The 15,155-nt window shown below is 46.8% G+C and overlaps 1 protein-coding gene across 1 annotated transcript in view; it reads left to right on the forward strand.

Moving 5' to 3' along the window:
• Window positions 1-1,336: 1,336 nt before the first annotated feature.
• Window positions 1,337-15,155, forward strand: part of LOC119974480 (C-X-C chemokine receptor type 3-2-like) — a 46,499-nt gene continuing 32,680 nt past the window's right edge. Inside the window, exon 1 of the mRNA XM_038813395.1 lies at window positions 1,337-1,402. Within this exon, the coding sequence (XP_038669323.1) occupies window positions 1,361-1,402 (42 nt within the window). The 5' untranslated portion in view covers window positions 1,337-1,360. The remainder of the gene's footprint in view (window positions 1,403-15,155) is intronic.

A 15,155-nucleotide genomic window follows, 5' to 3' on the forward strand; every position in this document is an offset into this window, starting at 1 on the left:
AGGAACTGATCATCGACTTCAGGAAGCGCAGCACAACACACACCCCTGTCTACATCAATGGCTCTGAAGGAGAGATAGTTGATAGCTCTACGTTCCTGGAGGTCACCGTCACCAACAATTTGTTCTGGTCCACTCACGTTGATGCAACAGTCAAGAAGGCCCAACAACATCTCTACTTCCTACAGAAGCTAAAGAAATTTGGCATGTCTGCATCGACTCTCACAAACTTCTACAGATGTGCCATAGAGAGCATCCTATCCGGCTGCATCACAGGTTGGTATGGCAACCGCTCGATCCAAGATCACCAGAAACTGCAGAGTGTGGTGAACTCAGCCCAGCGCATCACACAAGCTTGCCATCCTCCCATTGATTCTGTATACACCTCCCACTGCCTCAGGAAGGCAGACAGCATTGTCAGAGACCCCTCACGCCCAGACTTTGCCCTCTTCCAGACCCTTCCATCAGGCAGAAGATACAGACGTCTGAAGACCCGCATATCCAGACATAGGAACAGCTTCTTACCCACAGCTACTAGACTCCTCAACGACTCTCCCTTGGACTGATTTGTTGCCTGTAAGAACACTATTCACGATGCCCTATGCTGCTCCTGTTTGGCCCTTGTTCCGCACCGTAACCAATCACTATTTTGTTGATGCACCATTGTCAATGTATTCTGTCGATTATTCTTTTGTCTACGATGTACGTACTGTGTACGTTCCCTTGGCTGCAGAAAAATACTTTTCACTGTACTTTGGTACATGTGACAATGAATATCAATCAATCAATCGATGGAGTTAAATTCTCAAAAGCTGTCTCTCTCACTGTGTTTATCCACTGCTAACCTACACATATGCTGTTGTGCAGCTATGTAGCTGATAAGTCCGAGCTATTTTCTGCTTTACCAGTCTGCTCATCAGCAAAAATATGATAGTGCATATTTACCGTTAGAGGTGAACATGTAAAGACCGTGAGCCAGTCAATCACGCTTTGGCGCATGGCTCCGTACTGTGTATAAATGTGTGTTTTTGTAACTACAACTTTGAGAGATTCTGCAGCTTCGAATCTCGCTCTGTGCACACTCGTGATAAAGATTTCTTCCTTTCACTGTTAAGGTAGCCTAATAGTTCTAATCTGACAATTTCAGACAATTTGCCGTCAGTAACGCATCAAATTAAATTTTTTGATTGCGACCCATCAGCATGGAAATAGCCTGTCTTTTATATTCAAATCAATCTCGTCAGTGAGTCATTTGTTTCCTGTGGTCAGGAAGTCAGAAACAGTTTTAAATAAAACAGATCTGCATTTAGATTCAATTTCTGTCACTGATCGCAACACATTTCAGAGAACAGCAGCTAAAGTAATGGACAATACCTCCGAGCAACCATGGACGGAGACATCAGATGTAAGACCATTACCTTACCTTTTATTTTTCTTCGATAAATAGCATTATATATTTCTGACTTATTAATATTTCTAAAGCTCCTTATTAACTCAGCTTTTCTTGGAGAAATTGATCAGCGTAACTTACTTAAACAATGTGACTCGAGTTATTAATATGTCAAAAATCGACCCCCACATTTTGTTGATTTAATGTTGCCTTTTAGAAATGAGCAGCTCAGAATATCCTCATAATAATACATTGAACAGGACAGTGTTGATTTATGAGGAAATGATTCCTCTAAGTTACTGCGGTGGGCATCAGCAAGCAAACATTTTGTGCACATTTTATAGAATCACAAAATCCTACTCCACAAAAAGAGGCCACTCTTCCCTTTGTGCTGGCTCATTGAGAAATCTCTCCAATTAGTCCCCACACTCTCCCCCTGCTCTTTCCTCCATATTCCTGCAAATTTTTTCCCCCTTCCAGTATTTATCCAGTTCCCCCTATTGAAAGTTCATATTGAATTGGCTTCCACCGCCCTTTCAGGCAGCACCTTCCAGATCTCAACGTGCTGTGTGAACCAACCATCCCCCCCCCCCCCCCCCCCCCCCCCCCAAACCCGGTTCTTCTACCGATTCTCTTCAATCTCTGTCCCCTCTGGTTACCGAGCCTCCAGCCACTGGAAACACTTTCTCCTGATCTACTCTATCCAAACCCTTCAAGGTATATAACATTATAGTAAAACATTCCAAGGAGCTTTACAGGAGTGTACATTGGGCAAATTCTGACCCCGAGTCACATAAGGAGATGTGAGGGGCAGATGATTGTGGTAGTCGGTATTAGGGGTATTACGGTACCTAGGTTGGAAGTGCCTGATACTGTAAGATCATTGGTGAAGCCTGCCTACTGGTTCCGCCCAGTAAGGCGGAGTATAAGAGTCTGTGTTTCCCTAGCTGATGCATTCTGTACCTGCGCTGCTGGGGGAAACATCTAGTTCAATAAAGCCTTCAATTGTCCTACAATCTCGCTTCGGGAGTTATTGAGATCCATTAAAGAGATTTGTTTTAAGGTGTGTGTTATAGGAAGAGAGAAAGATGGAGAGGGCGACACGGTAGCACAGTGGTTAGCACTGTTGCTTCACAGCTTTAGGGTCCCAGGTTCGATTCCCAGCTTGGGTCACCGTCTGTGCGGGGTCTGCACATTCTCCCTGTGGGTGAGGTTTCCTCTGGGTACTCCGGTTTCCTCCCACAGTTCAAAGATTTGCAGGTTGGGTTGATTGGCCTTGCTAAATTACCGTTAATGTCGAAAAAGGTGAGGTGGGGTTACTGGATTACGGGGATAGGGTGCAGGTATGCTTAGGTAAGATGCTCTTTCCAAGGGCCAGTGTAGGCTCAATGGGCCAAATGGCCTCCTTCTGCACTGTAAATTCTATGATTCTATGATTCTATACAGGTGGAGAGGTTTAATGATGGAATTCCAGAGCTCAGGACTCCCTGGCAGCTGAAGGCACTGCCGGCAATGGTGCGGTGATGGGACTTGGGGGATACTAAAGAGGCTGGAATTGGACAAGAGCAGAGATCTCAGAGGGTTGTAGGGCTGCAGGAGGTTACAGAGATAGGGAGAGTTCTTGGGGCTGGTGGAGGTTACAGAGATAGGGAGTGTTGTAGGGGCTGGAGGAGGTTACATCGATAGAGAGAGTTGTTGGGGCTGGCAGAGGTTAAGAGATAGGGAGTGTTGTAGCGACTGGAGAAGGTTACAGCGATAGGGAGGGTTGTAGGGACTGGAGGAGGTTACATCGATAGAGAGAGTTGTTGGGGCTGGCAGAGGTTAAGAGATAGGGAGTGTTGTAGCGACTGGAGAAGGTTACAGAGATAGGGAGGGTTGTAGCGACTGGAGAAGGTTACAGAGATAGGGAGGGTTGTAGGGACTGGAGAAGGTTCCAGAGATAGGGAGGGTTGTAGGGACTGGAGAAGGTTCCAGAGATAGGGAAAGTTGTTGGAGCTGGAGGAGGTTACAGAGATAGTGTAGGGACTGCAAGGTATTACAGGCAGAGTGAGAGTTGTATGAGGTTGGAGGATATTACAGAGATGGAAGGGCTGTAGGAGCCTGGATGAGGTTACACAGATAGAGTTGTAGGAAGTTACAGAGATAGGGAGGGGACAGCAGGAAGTTACAGAACAAAGAACAAAGAACAATGCAGCACAGGAACAGGCACTTCCACCCTCCAAGCCTGCGCCAACCATGGTACCTGCCAAAACTAAAACCGTCTGCACTAATGGAGTCCATATCCTTCTATTCCCACCCTATTCATATATTTGTCTAGATGCCTCTTAAATGCCGCTATCTTACCTGGTCCCACCACCTCCCCAGGCAGCGCGTTCCATATATTTACCACCCTCTGTGTAAAAAAACTTGCCTCGCACATCTGTTATAAGCTTTTCCCCATCCACTTTAAACCTATGTCTCCTAGTACTTGACTCTTCTACCATAGGTAAGAGCATCTGACTATCCACTCTGTCCATGCCACTCATAATCTTGTAGACCTCTATCAGGTCACCTCTCAACCTCCGTTATTCCAGGGAGAACAGACCGAGTTTATCTAACCTCTCCTCAAAGCTAATGCCCTCCATCCCAGAAAGCACCCTAGTAAACTGCTTCTGTACCCCCTCCAAAGCATCCACACCCTTTTGGTAGTGCGATAACCAGAGTTGTACACAATATTCTAAATGAGGCCTAACTAAGGTTCTGTATAGCTGCAACATTACTTGTCAATTTTTATATTCAGTGCCCCGACCAATGAAGGCCAGCATGATGTATGCCTTCTTGATCATCTTATCCACATGCGTTGCCACTTTCAGTGATTGGTGGACATGCACGTCCAGATCTCTCTGCCTGTCAGTACTCACGAGAGTTTTACCATTTATTTTGTAATTCCTACATGCATTCGACCTTCCAAAGTGCATTATCCTCACACTTGTCTGGATTAAACTCCATCTGCTATTTCTCCGCCCAAGACTCTAACCAATTGAAATCCTGCTGTATCCTCTGACAATCCTCTTCACTATCCGCAACTCCACCAATTTTTGTGTCGTCTGCGAACTTACTAATCAGGCCAGCTACATTTTCTTCCAAATCATTTATACACATCACGAACAACAAAGGCCCCAGAATTGATCCCTGCGGAACGCCGCTAGTCACAATCTTCCATTCAGAAAAACACTCTTCTACTGCTACCCTCTGTCTTCTGTGCCCAAGCCAGTTTTGTATCCAACTTTCCAGCTCTCCTCTGATCCCATGTAACTTCACCTTTTGTACCAGTCTACCATGAGATACCTTGTCAAAGGCTTTTCTAAAGTCCATGTATACAACATCTACTGCCTTTCCCTCATCTATCATCTTTGTCACTTCCTCTAAAAACTCGATCAAATTAGTGAGACACGACCCCCCCTTCACAAAACCATGCTGTCCATCACTAGTAAGTCCATTTGTTTCCAAATGTGAGTAAATCCTATCTCTAAGAATCTTTTCCAATAATTTCCCGACCACTGACGTAAAGCTCACCGGCTTATAATTTCCTGGATTATCCCTGCTGCCCTTCTTAAACAATGCAACATTTTTTTCATTTTTCCTTTCATTTTCATGTAATTTCATTCATTTGCTACTCTCCGGTCCTCTGGAACGTCACCTGTAGCCAACGAGGATACAAAGATTAATGTCAAGGCCCCAACAATTTCCTCCCTTGGCTCCCTCAGTATTTTGGGGCAGATCTCATCAGGCCCTGGGGACTTATCTACTTTAAAGCTTTTTAAGATGCCCAACATCTCCTCTTTATTAATATCAACATGACTCAGAATATCGACACACTCTACCCTATATTCCTCAGCCATCGAGTCCTTCTCTTTGGTGAATACTGAGGCAAAGTATTCATTTTGTATCTCTCCCATTTCCTCTGGTTCCGTACATAGATTCCCTCCAATATCCTTGAATGGACCAACCCTTTCTCCGGCTACCCTCTTGCTCTTCACCAATGTTGAAAACGCCTTAGGATTTTCCTCAATCCTGTTTGCCAATGACATTTCATTTTTTTTATAAATGTTTTTTATTGGGTTTTTGAACAAAGTATATTTGCCGTTATGTACACAGGATATGATATATATTTATAAATTTGAAGAGAAGGGCACACACACACACAAATCACAAAGGGAAAGAAAAAAAAAGAAAAAGAAAAAAGGTAACAACATGAGAGAAATACAAAATCAATTATTTACTCACATAAATAGGCATCTGTTTGTGGGGGGGAGGGGGGGGCGCAGATATACATTTGGGTGCCGGAGAGACAATTACGGAGGGCGATACTCGAACGCGTCTGGTGCTGGTGTTATCCCTTGCTTCTCCCGGACGGATTTCGCTGCCGTTGTCGTCTCGTGCTCACTTCCGCTTCAGCCGGGCTCCCGTCTTCCGCCTCTGTTCTCCTTTCTCTCTGTTCCTGTGGATGCCAAGTTTGTTAACGTTTCCCTGCCTCTCCCCCCCCCCCCCTCCCTGGCCCTCCTCTATTGTTCCCTGTCTCTTCCCTCTCCCCCGCCCTCTCCCACCGCGGTTCGCCTTTCCTTCCTCTTAGATTTAGCAGTCCCCCCCTCCCCCCCCCCCCCCCCCCCCCGGTCTATCTCTCCCCCTCATCCTTTGGTTACTGTCCCCTGGGTATTGGCTACCTGGCTGTTCTTCTGCTTGTTTGTTGGCCACAAACAGGTCCCCAGAACAATTGGGCGTCCATCCTACTCCCCAGGAATAGATCTTGCTGGTCTGAAACCCCGAAGACCGCCACTTTCGGGCATGGCTCCACCCTCAGCAAATGACATTTCATGATCCCTGTTAGCCTTCCTAACTCCTATTTTAAGTTCCTTCCTACTTGCCTTATATTTTTCAAGGGCTTCATCTGTCCTTAGCCTTTTAGATCTTATGAATGATTCCTTTTTCTTTTTGACAAGATTCATAATTTCCCTCATTATCTAGGCTACCCTATACTTGCCATCCTTATTTTGCGTCCTCACAGGTACATGCAGGTCCTGAATTCTAATCAACTAACATTTGAAAGCCTCCCACATGCCGGATGTTGATTGTCCCACAAACAGCCTCGCCCAGTCGACACTCTCCAGATCCTTCCTAATGCTGTTGTAATTAGCCTTCTCCCATTTCCCAGCACCAGGTCTAATATGGCCCCTTCCCGAAATGGGCTATTTACATATTGTTTCAAGAAACCCTCCTGGACACTCCTTACAAATTCTGCTCCATCCATGCCTCTAGCAGTAAGTGTGTCCCAGTCAATATAGATAAATTTAAAATCACCCACCACAACAACCCTGTTGTTTATGCATCTTTCCAAGACCTGTCTGCATATCTGCCCCTCTATCTCCTGCTGGCTGTTAGGGGGTCTGTAGTAAACCCCCAACATTGTGACAGTACCCTTCCTATTCCTGAGCTGTACCCATATTGCCTCGCTGCCTGAACCCTCCGAGGTGTCCTCCCTCAGCACAGCTGTGAGATTCGCCTTAACCAATAATGCAACTCCCCCACCCCTTTTGCAATCCCCTCTATCCTGCCTGAAGTACCTAAATCCTGGAATGTTTAGTTGCCAATCCTGTCCTTTCAACCAAGTTTCTGTAATAGCAACAACATCGTAATTCCACATACTATTCCAAGCTTTAAGTTCATCTGTTTTATCTGAAATTCTCCTCGCATTGAAACTAATGCACTTCAGCCCACCAGCCCCACTGCATTGACCAATCACTCCCTGCCTGCTCTTCCTCTTAATCTTACTGGCCTTAGTCTGTCGCTCTCCCTCAGTTATTTCTCCTGCTGACCTACTGCTCTAGTTCCCATCTTCCTGCCATATTAGGCAGTTCAATCTGTTTCTCTGCCTTCCACTTTTCTCCTTACTAGCTTTTGTTTCTGTCCCCTCTTTACTACCTGCTGACTTCCTGCATCAGTTCCCATCCCCCTGCCACATTCGTTTAAACCCTCCCCAACAGCGCTAGCAAACAACCCCCCTAGGACATTGATTCCAGTCCTGCCCAAGTATAGACCATCCGATTTGTAATGTTCCCACCACTCAGAACCCGTTCCAATGTCCCAAAAATCTGAATCCTTTTCTCCTGCACCATCTCTCAAGCCATGCATTCATCCTGCCTATCCTGTCATTCCTACTCTGACCAGTGCATGGCACTGGTAGCAGTCCTGAGATTACTACCTTTGAGTTCCTATTTTTAAATTTATTTCCTAACTCCCTAAATTCTGCATGTAGGACCTCATCCCATTTGTTACCTATATCGTTGATGCCTATATGCACCACGACAGCTGGCTGTTCACTCTTCCCCTTTAGAATGTCCTGCAGCCGCTCTGAGACATTCCACACCCTTGCACGCAGGAGGGAACATACCTTCCCGGAGTCACATTTACACCTGCAGAAACGCCTGTCTACTCCCCTTACAATCGAATCCCCTATTACTATAGCCCTGCCATTCTTTTTCTTGCCCTTAGGGCACCACGGTAGCACAAGTGGCTAGCACTGTGGCTTCACAGCACCAGGGTCCAAGGTTCGATTCCCCGCTGGGTCACTGTCTGTGCGGAATCTGCACGTTCTCCCCGTGTCTGCATGGGTTTCCTCCGTGTGCTCCGGTTTTCTCCCATGGCCCCAAGACATAGAATTTACAGTGCAGAAGGAGGCCATTCAGCCCATCGAGTCTGCACTGGCTCTTGGAAAGAGCACCCTACCCAAGGTCAACACCTCCACCCAGTAACCCCACCCAACACTAAGGGCAATTTTGGACACTAAGGGCAATTTATCATGGCCAATCCACCTAACCTGCAGGTTAGGTGGATTGGCCATGATAATTTGCCCTTAGTGACCAAAAAGGTTAGGAGGGGTTATTGGGTTACGGGGATAGGATGAAAGTAAGGGTTTAAGTGGGTTGATGCAGACTCGATGGGCCAAATGGCTTCTTTTTGCACTGTATGTTCTATGTACTATGTCTATGCCCTCCTGCGCAGCAGAGCCAGCCATGGTGCCATCAACCTGGCTACTGTTGCCTTCTCCTGGTGAGCCATCTCCCTCAACAGTATGGAAAAATGTATACCTGTTTTGGAGGGAGATGACCGCAGGCCGGCCTACCCATCCTCTGTCTGGTGGTCATCCGTTTCCTATCTCGCGGAGTACTCTTTATCTGCGGTGTGACCAACTCGCTAAACGTGCTATCCACCACTCCCTCAGCATCGCAGAAGCGCCAAAGTGAGTCCATCCAGGGCTCCAGAGTCGTCAAGCGGTCTAACAGGAGCTGCAGCTGGACACACCTCTTGCACATGAAGGAGCCAGGGACAGTGGAAGTGTCCCTGAACTCCCACATCGCACACAAGATAGGGTTGTAGGGGTAGTGGGAGGTTACAGACATAGGGAGAGTTGGATGAGACTGGATGAGGTTACAGCGAGGGTTATATAGGGATGGGAGTAGGTCACAGAGATAGGCGGAGGGAGTTGTAGGGACCAGAGGCGGTTACAGGGATTGAGAGTGTTGCAGGGACTGGAGGACGTTACAGGGATAGGGAGGATTGTCGGTGTGAGAGGAGGTTACAGAGATAGGGAGGGTTATAGGGGCTGGAGGAAGTTCCAGAGCTAGGGAGGGTTTTAGGGGCTGGAAGAGGTTCTTCCAGCCAGCCATTAGCTGGTGTTGAAGGATTTTTCAGGCTGTAACTCAACTTGTTTGGCTGTGTTATAAACATACCTTCCTTGGCCATCAAGGCAACCTCTGTCTCAGAGACAGAGACTGTGGGGAAGGGATAATAGTAAGTAATTCTCACTCGTTGTAAATCTATAGATAGATGCACAGATGTCCTCCTTTACTGAACTGCCACAGAGTGATGAAATTATCCTTCACAGTTAAATTTGGGCTGTTGCAAAGTTACAGGAACAGATGTGTCCTCAAATGTGTCATTGAGCTGACAGTGCTTTCAAAATCTCGCTTGCCAGCTCCCAGTTTGATTGCTGCAATTGAGCTTAAATGAATCCATCTATTTGAGAGAGAGAGAGAGAGAAGCCAGCTGGGCATTGTTGTCAGAATTGGGCTCGACAGCGTCAAGTATGAAACTAAGGTCCTGGCTTGAGGGCAATTACGAAGGAAAAGTCCAATATAAAAACAGGCAGCATCAGTGGGAGAGGAACAAGAATTACTGTTTCAGGTCTGTGACCTGTCAGACCTGCTACACATCAGGCGTTTCATTTGTTAACTTTAGAAATATGTTGTGTTTTTTTTTAAAGTGAGAGCAGAGACAAGGGATCAGGAGAAGGTGACAGGAAGTGATAAAGGAACAAGTGTAAATGGCAAACAACAACCGCTGTTGTTTGTCAAAGGGTGTGACAGTTATGGTCTAAAGCTGTCAAACTCGGCACTGAGTCCAGTAGGCGATGAAGTGTCAAAAAGCACTTTTGTACTGTAGCGATAGAGATGGGGCATTACAGCTCACTTGGGGAGGTGAGGTTTATAAAAAAATATTCTATTGTGTGGTGTGGGCATCCTTGTCTTGAAGGCCAGCGTTTGTTGTCCATCCCTAATTGCCCTTGAACTGAGTGGCTTGCTGGGTCAATCCAGAGGGGCAATTAAGAGTCAACCACATTTCAGTGGGTCTGGAGTCACATGTAGGCCAGACCAGATAACAACAGCTGACTTCCCCCTCTAAAGATTTTTAAATTCATTTACGGGATGTGGGTGTCGCTGGTTAGGCCAGCATTTATTGCCCATCCCTTGCTGTCCTTCAAAAGGTGGTGGTGGGTTGGCTTCTTGAACTGCTGCAGCCCTTGAGGTGTAGGTGCACCCACTGTGCTGTTAGTGAGGAAGTTCCAGGATGTTGCTCCAGTGACAGTGAAGGAACGACGCTAGATTTCAAAGTCAGGGTGGTGACTTGGAGGGGAATCTCCAGGTGGTGGGGTTCCCAGGAATCTGTTGCTTTTGTCCTTCTAGATGGCAGTGGTCATGGGTTTGGAAGGTGCTGTCGAAGGAACCTTGGTGAGTTACTGCTGTGCATCTCGTAGATGGTACACACACTGCCACTGTTTGTCAGTGATGGAGAGTTTGAATGTTTGTGGAAGGGGGAACAATTAAGTGGGCTGCTTTGTCCTGGATGGTGTTGAGCTTCTTGAGTGTTGTTGGGGCTGTACTCATCCAGGCAAGTGGAGAGTATTCCATCACACTCCTGACTTGTGCCTTGTAGATGGTGGACAGGCTTTGGGGGGTCAGGAGATGAGTTACTTGCCGTAGGATTCCTAGCCTTTGACCCGCCCTGGTAGCCACAGTATTAATGTGGTTAGTCCAGTTCAGTTTCTGGTCAATGGTAACCCCCAGGATGTTGATTGTGGGGAACTCAGTGATGGTAATGCCACTGAATGTCAAGGTGCGGTGGTTAGATCCTCTCTTGCAGGAGATGGTCATTGCCTGCCATTTGTGAGGCTTGAATGTAACTGTAAAGTGAACCAGACAGGCTTTTGTAACAATCGATGGTCACTGTTAATGAGATGAGCTTTACGTTCCAGGTTGATTGAGTTTGAATTCCACCAACTGCCAAGGTGCTACCTCCCCAACAATTCCCTTGGGCCTCTCGCCTGCAGGCCCAGTTACCACTACACCATGTTACTTGGCAACATGCACTTGTATACGTTGCAGCCAAGTGTTATGGATAGTGACAGTGGCGGCTTCAACTTTCTTGCCCGACCAGGAGTCGCTCCCGCTCTTACCAACAATGATTGATGTGTTTGGAAGGATTTTGCAGGGTGCCACACTGAGCCTGTTTGGCCGCGGTATGAACGCACCTTCCTTTGTCACCAAGCCCTGGGTGTGGGCCTCGAACCCAGTTCAGTCTCATGGTTCAGAGGCATAAACGCTACCGCACCGTGTCACAAGACCTCCTACACCCCAGCACCGAAACACTACTCGCACATAAATTGCCAGAGGGGTTCCAGTGCAGTGCTGTTCGCGATGCCGTGACGCTGGGCCGTTCCGCACAGAAACACTGATCGAAGGCTGATACTGTACTACAGCGCTATCAATCGGATGAGATGTTAGACTGTGGACCCTGTCTCCGATTGATGGGAGCGATCCTGCCACCCGGCATCCTGAAAACAAGCAAGTCCTCACCACGCACCCCTCCCCCCCTCACCATGTCGTGGGGCCAATATTCAGCCTCAGCTTAACATCACTGGAAAAACAAACAGATGATCATTGTCAGTTTACTGTTTGTGGGATCTTGCTGCGTTAGCTGTATAGTGCCGAGAGCCATCCTGCCATTGTAAAAGGCACTATATAAATGTAAGTTCCTTCCTGGCCCTTTGTTGCTTCAAATATTCTGTCAAAGGTTTTTCAGAGATTTGGGCTATTTTGAAGTTCTGGAAATTCAGTTTCGAACAACTGGCCTGTATCCCATTGTTACTTCCTCCCAGCCACATTTCAAATTTCCTGTATTATCTCTTTTCTAATATAAATTTAGAGTCGCCAATGGGCATCATGGTAGCACAGTGGTTAGCACTATGGCTTCACAACACCAGGGTCCCAGGTTTAATTACTGGCTTGGGTCACTGTCTGTGCAGCGTCTGCACATTCTCCCTGTGTCTGTGTGGGTTTCCTCCAGGTGCTCCGGTTTCCTCCCACAAGTCCCGAAGATGTGCTGTTAGGTGAATTGGACATTCTGAATTCTCCCTCTGTGTACCCGAACAGGCGCCGGAATGTGGCGACTTGGGGCTTTCACAGTAACTTCATTGCAGTGTTAATGTAAGCCTGCTTGCGACAGTAAAGATTATTATTATTATTTTTTCCCAATTAAGAAGTCACTGACTTCTTTTGCTGTTTATAACTTTTACTTCATTTAAATTTTTCCAATTAAGGGCCAATTTAGCGTGACCAATCCACCTAACCTGCACATCTTTGGTTGTGGTGGTGAAACCCACTCAGTCACGGGGTGAATGTGCAAACTCCACAGTCAGTGACCCGGGGTATTGTCCTGTAGTTATAAACAGCAGGGATGTCAAGGTGGCGCAGTAGTTAGCACTGCTGCCTCACGGCACCAAGGACCAGGGTTCAATCCTGGCCCCGGTACACTATCCGTGTGGAGTTTGCACATTCCCCCCATGTTTGCGTGGGTCTCATCCCCATAACCCAAAGATGTGCAGGGTAGGTGAATTGGCGATGCTACATTGTCCCTTAATTGGAAAAATTAAAATTAAGAAAAAGTTATAAACAGCAGAGGAAGTCAGTGACTTTGCACATTAAGTGGTAATTCATGTTAAATAGCGTTCTGTTTACTTGCTGAACTTTATATTGTTTCCACTGAATTTCTTTGAAGCGTGTCGATAGCATCTACCCACTGCCACACGGCACCACATTAGTCATAAGAGTCCTGCTCGGGGTAGAGAGATGGTAAGCCACAAACAGAAACGTTTCAGAGCCAAAAGCAATTGTCTAAGAAAAATTGAGACCGAACAACTTCAGGAGATATTAAATGTTTAATCCCAAAAGCTCAGTCCAAGAAGTTGGTTTTAAGGGAGGGAGTGAGAGAGGCGCAGAGGTTTAGGGAGGGAATTCCAGAGCTTAGTGCATCCAGGCAGCTGAAGCTATGGCCGCCAATGGTGGAGCGAGGAAAAATGGGGAATCCTCAATTGACCGGAATTGGAGGAGCGCAGGGATCTCGGAGAGCTGTACGACGAGGTTACAGAGATGGGAAGGGTTGTAGAGGCTGGAGGAGGTGACAGTGATAGGGAAGGGTGTAGAGGCAGGAGGAGTTGACAAAGATAGGGAGAGTTCCAGAGGTTGAGGGAGATTACAGAGATAGGGAGGTTGTCGGTACCAGAGGAAGTTACAGAAATAGAGAGGGTTGAATGGGTTGTTATGGGCCAGGAATTAGAGAACCCCAAAGTGTATCATGGAGTTCACCTGACCCACAACTTTTACTAGATTGTGGTATGGGGAGCACACAGCCCACTCCACAGGTGTGGTACAGCAGAAATGGAAAAATATTTCTTAAAGCAAAACAATGTTTATTCTATGAACTCAAGTTAACGTTTTTAAAACATACATTGAACATCTTAGCAACCATTAATTCAAATACAACCCCCAAAGAATACAACACTAAGTAAACCTTTAAGCTTTCCTTTTAACATCCATATGACTTAAAAACAAAACCTTTAACAGAAGCACATCAGGTTAAAGTCACTATTGAAAACATTTATAATCCTGAATTCAGCAAATGATCAAGAGATAGTCTTTTGATGGCAGAGAGAACAGCAGTACATCTGATCTGTCTGGCTTCAGCTCCAACACCGAAAACACTCTGCAGCCTGCTCAAAACCGAAAGTAAAATGCTGACAGACAGCAAAGCTTCACCCACTCTCTGACATCACTGCAGTAATAAACACCCATTTCTTAAAGGTACTCTCACTACAGATATTTATATACACACCCATTTATAAACACCCATTTCTTAAAGGTACTCTCACATGACAGGATGGAGGTGGTGACAGAGATAGGGAGGGTTGTAGGGGCTGGAGGTGTTACAGGGATAGGGAGGGTTGTAGGGGCTGCAGGAGGTTACAGAGATATGGAGGGTTGTAGGAGCTGGAGGAGGTTACAGAGCTAGGGAGGGTTGTAGGGGTGGAAGAGGTTACAGAGATAGGGAGGGTTGTCGGGGCTGGAGGAGGTTACAGAGATAGGGAGAGTTGTAGGGGCTGGAGGAGGTTACATATGTAAGGAAGGTTGTAGGTACTAGAGGAAGTTACAGAGATAGGGAGGGTTGTAGGGGCATGAGCAGCATGGTCGCACAAGTGACTAGCACTGTGGCTTCACAGCGCCAGGGTCCCAGGTTTGATTCCCCACTGGGTCACTGTCTGTGTGGAGTCTGCACGTTCTCACCGTGTCTGCGTGGGTTTCCTCCGGGTGGTTAGGTGGATTGGCCATGATAAATTGCCCTTTGATCAAAAAAAAGGTGAGGAGGTGTTATTGGGTTACGGGGATCGGGTGGAAGTGAGGGCTTAAGTGGGCCGGTGTAGACTTGTTGGGCCGAATGGCCTTCTGCACTGTATGTTCTATGTCTATGAGGAATGAAATGAAAATCGCTTATTGTCACAAGTAGGCTTCAAATGAAGTTACTCTGAAAAGCCCCTAGTCACCACATTCCGGCGCCTGTTTGGGGAGGTTGGTATGGGAATTGAACCGTGCTGCTGGCCTGCATTGTTCTGCTTTAAACGCCAGTGATTTAGCCCTGTGCTAAACAGAGATAGGGAGGGTTTTTGGGGCTGGAGGAGGTGAGTAAGATAGGGATGGTTTTCCAGGCTGGAAGAGATAACTGAGATAGAGACGACTGTAGGGACTGGAGGAGGTGTCAATGATAGGGATGGTTCCTATATTCTGCCCTGTAAAGAGCACAGTCTATGCCTTAACCATTGTATATGTGGTACTCACCCATTATCCTCTGCGTTGCGCTCCCTATCATCCTGTGAGAAATGGTCACAACACTTTGTGCATAATCATAGCCATAAAGTGGCGCTGGCATGAGGCCTTTCGGCCCATCAAGCCCAGGCTGGCTCTCTGTGGACAAATCCATTCGGCCTGCTCTATTCCCTTAACCCTGCAGGATTACTTCCCTCAAGTGCCTCATATTGAAATCATTCGCTGTCACCACTTCCACCCCTTTGTGAGCAATGAGTTCCTCATCATTGCCACTCTCTGTGTGAACTAATTCTGTCTCA

This window comes from Scyliorhinus canicula, chromosome 12 (assembly GCF_902713615.1).
Source record: "Scyliorhinus canicula chromosome 12, sScyCan1.1, whole genome shotgun sequence".
In the NCBI taxonomy this organism is placed as follows: Eukaryota; Metazoa; Chordata; class Chondrichthyes; order Carcharhiniformes; family Scyliorhinidae; genus Scyliorhinus; species Scyliorhinus canicula.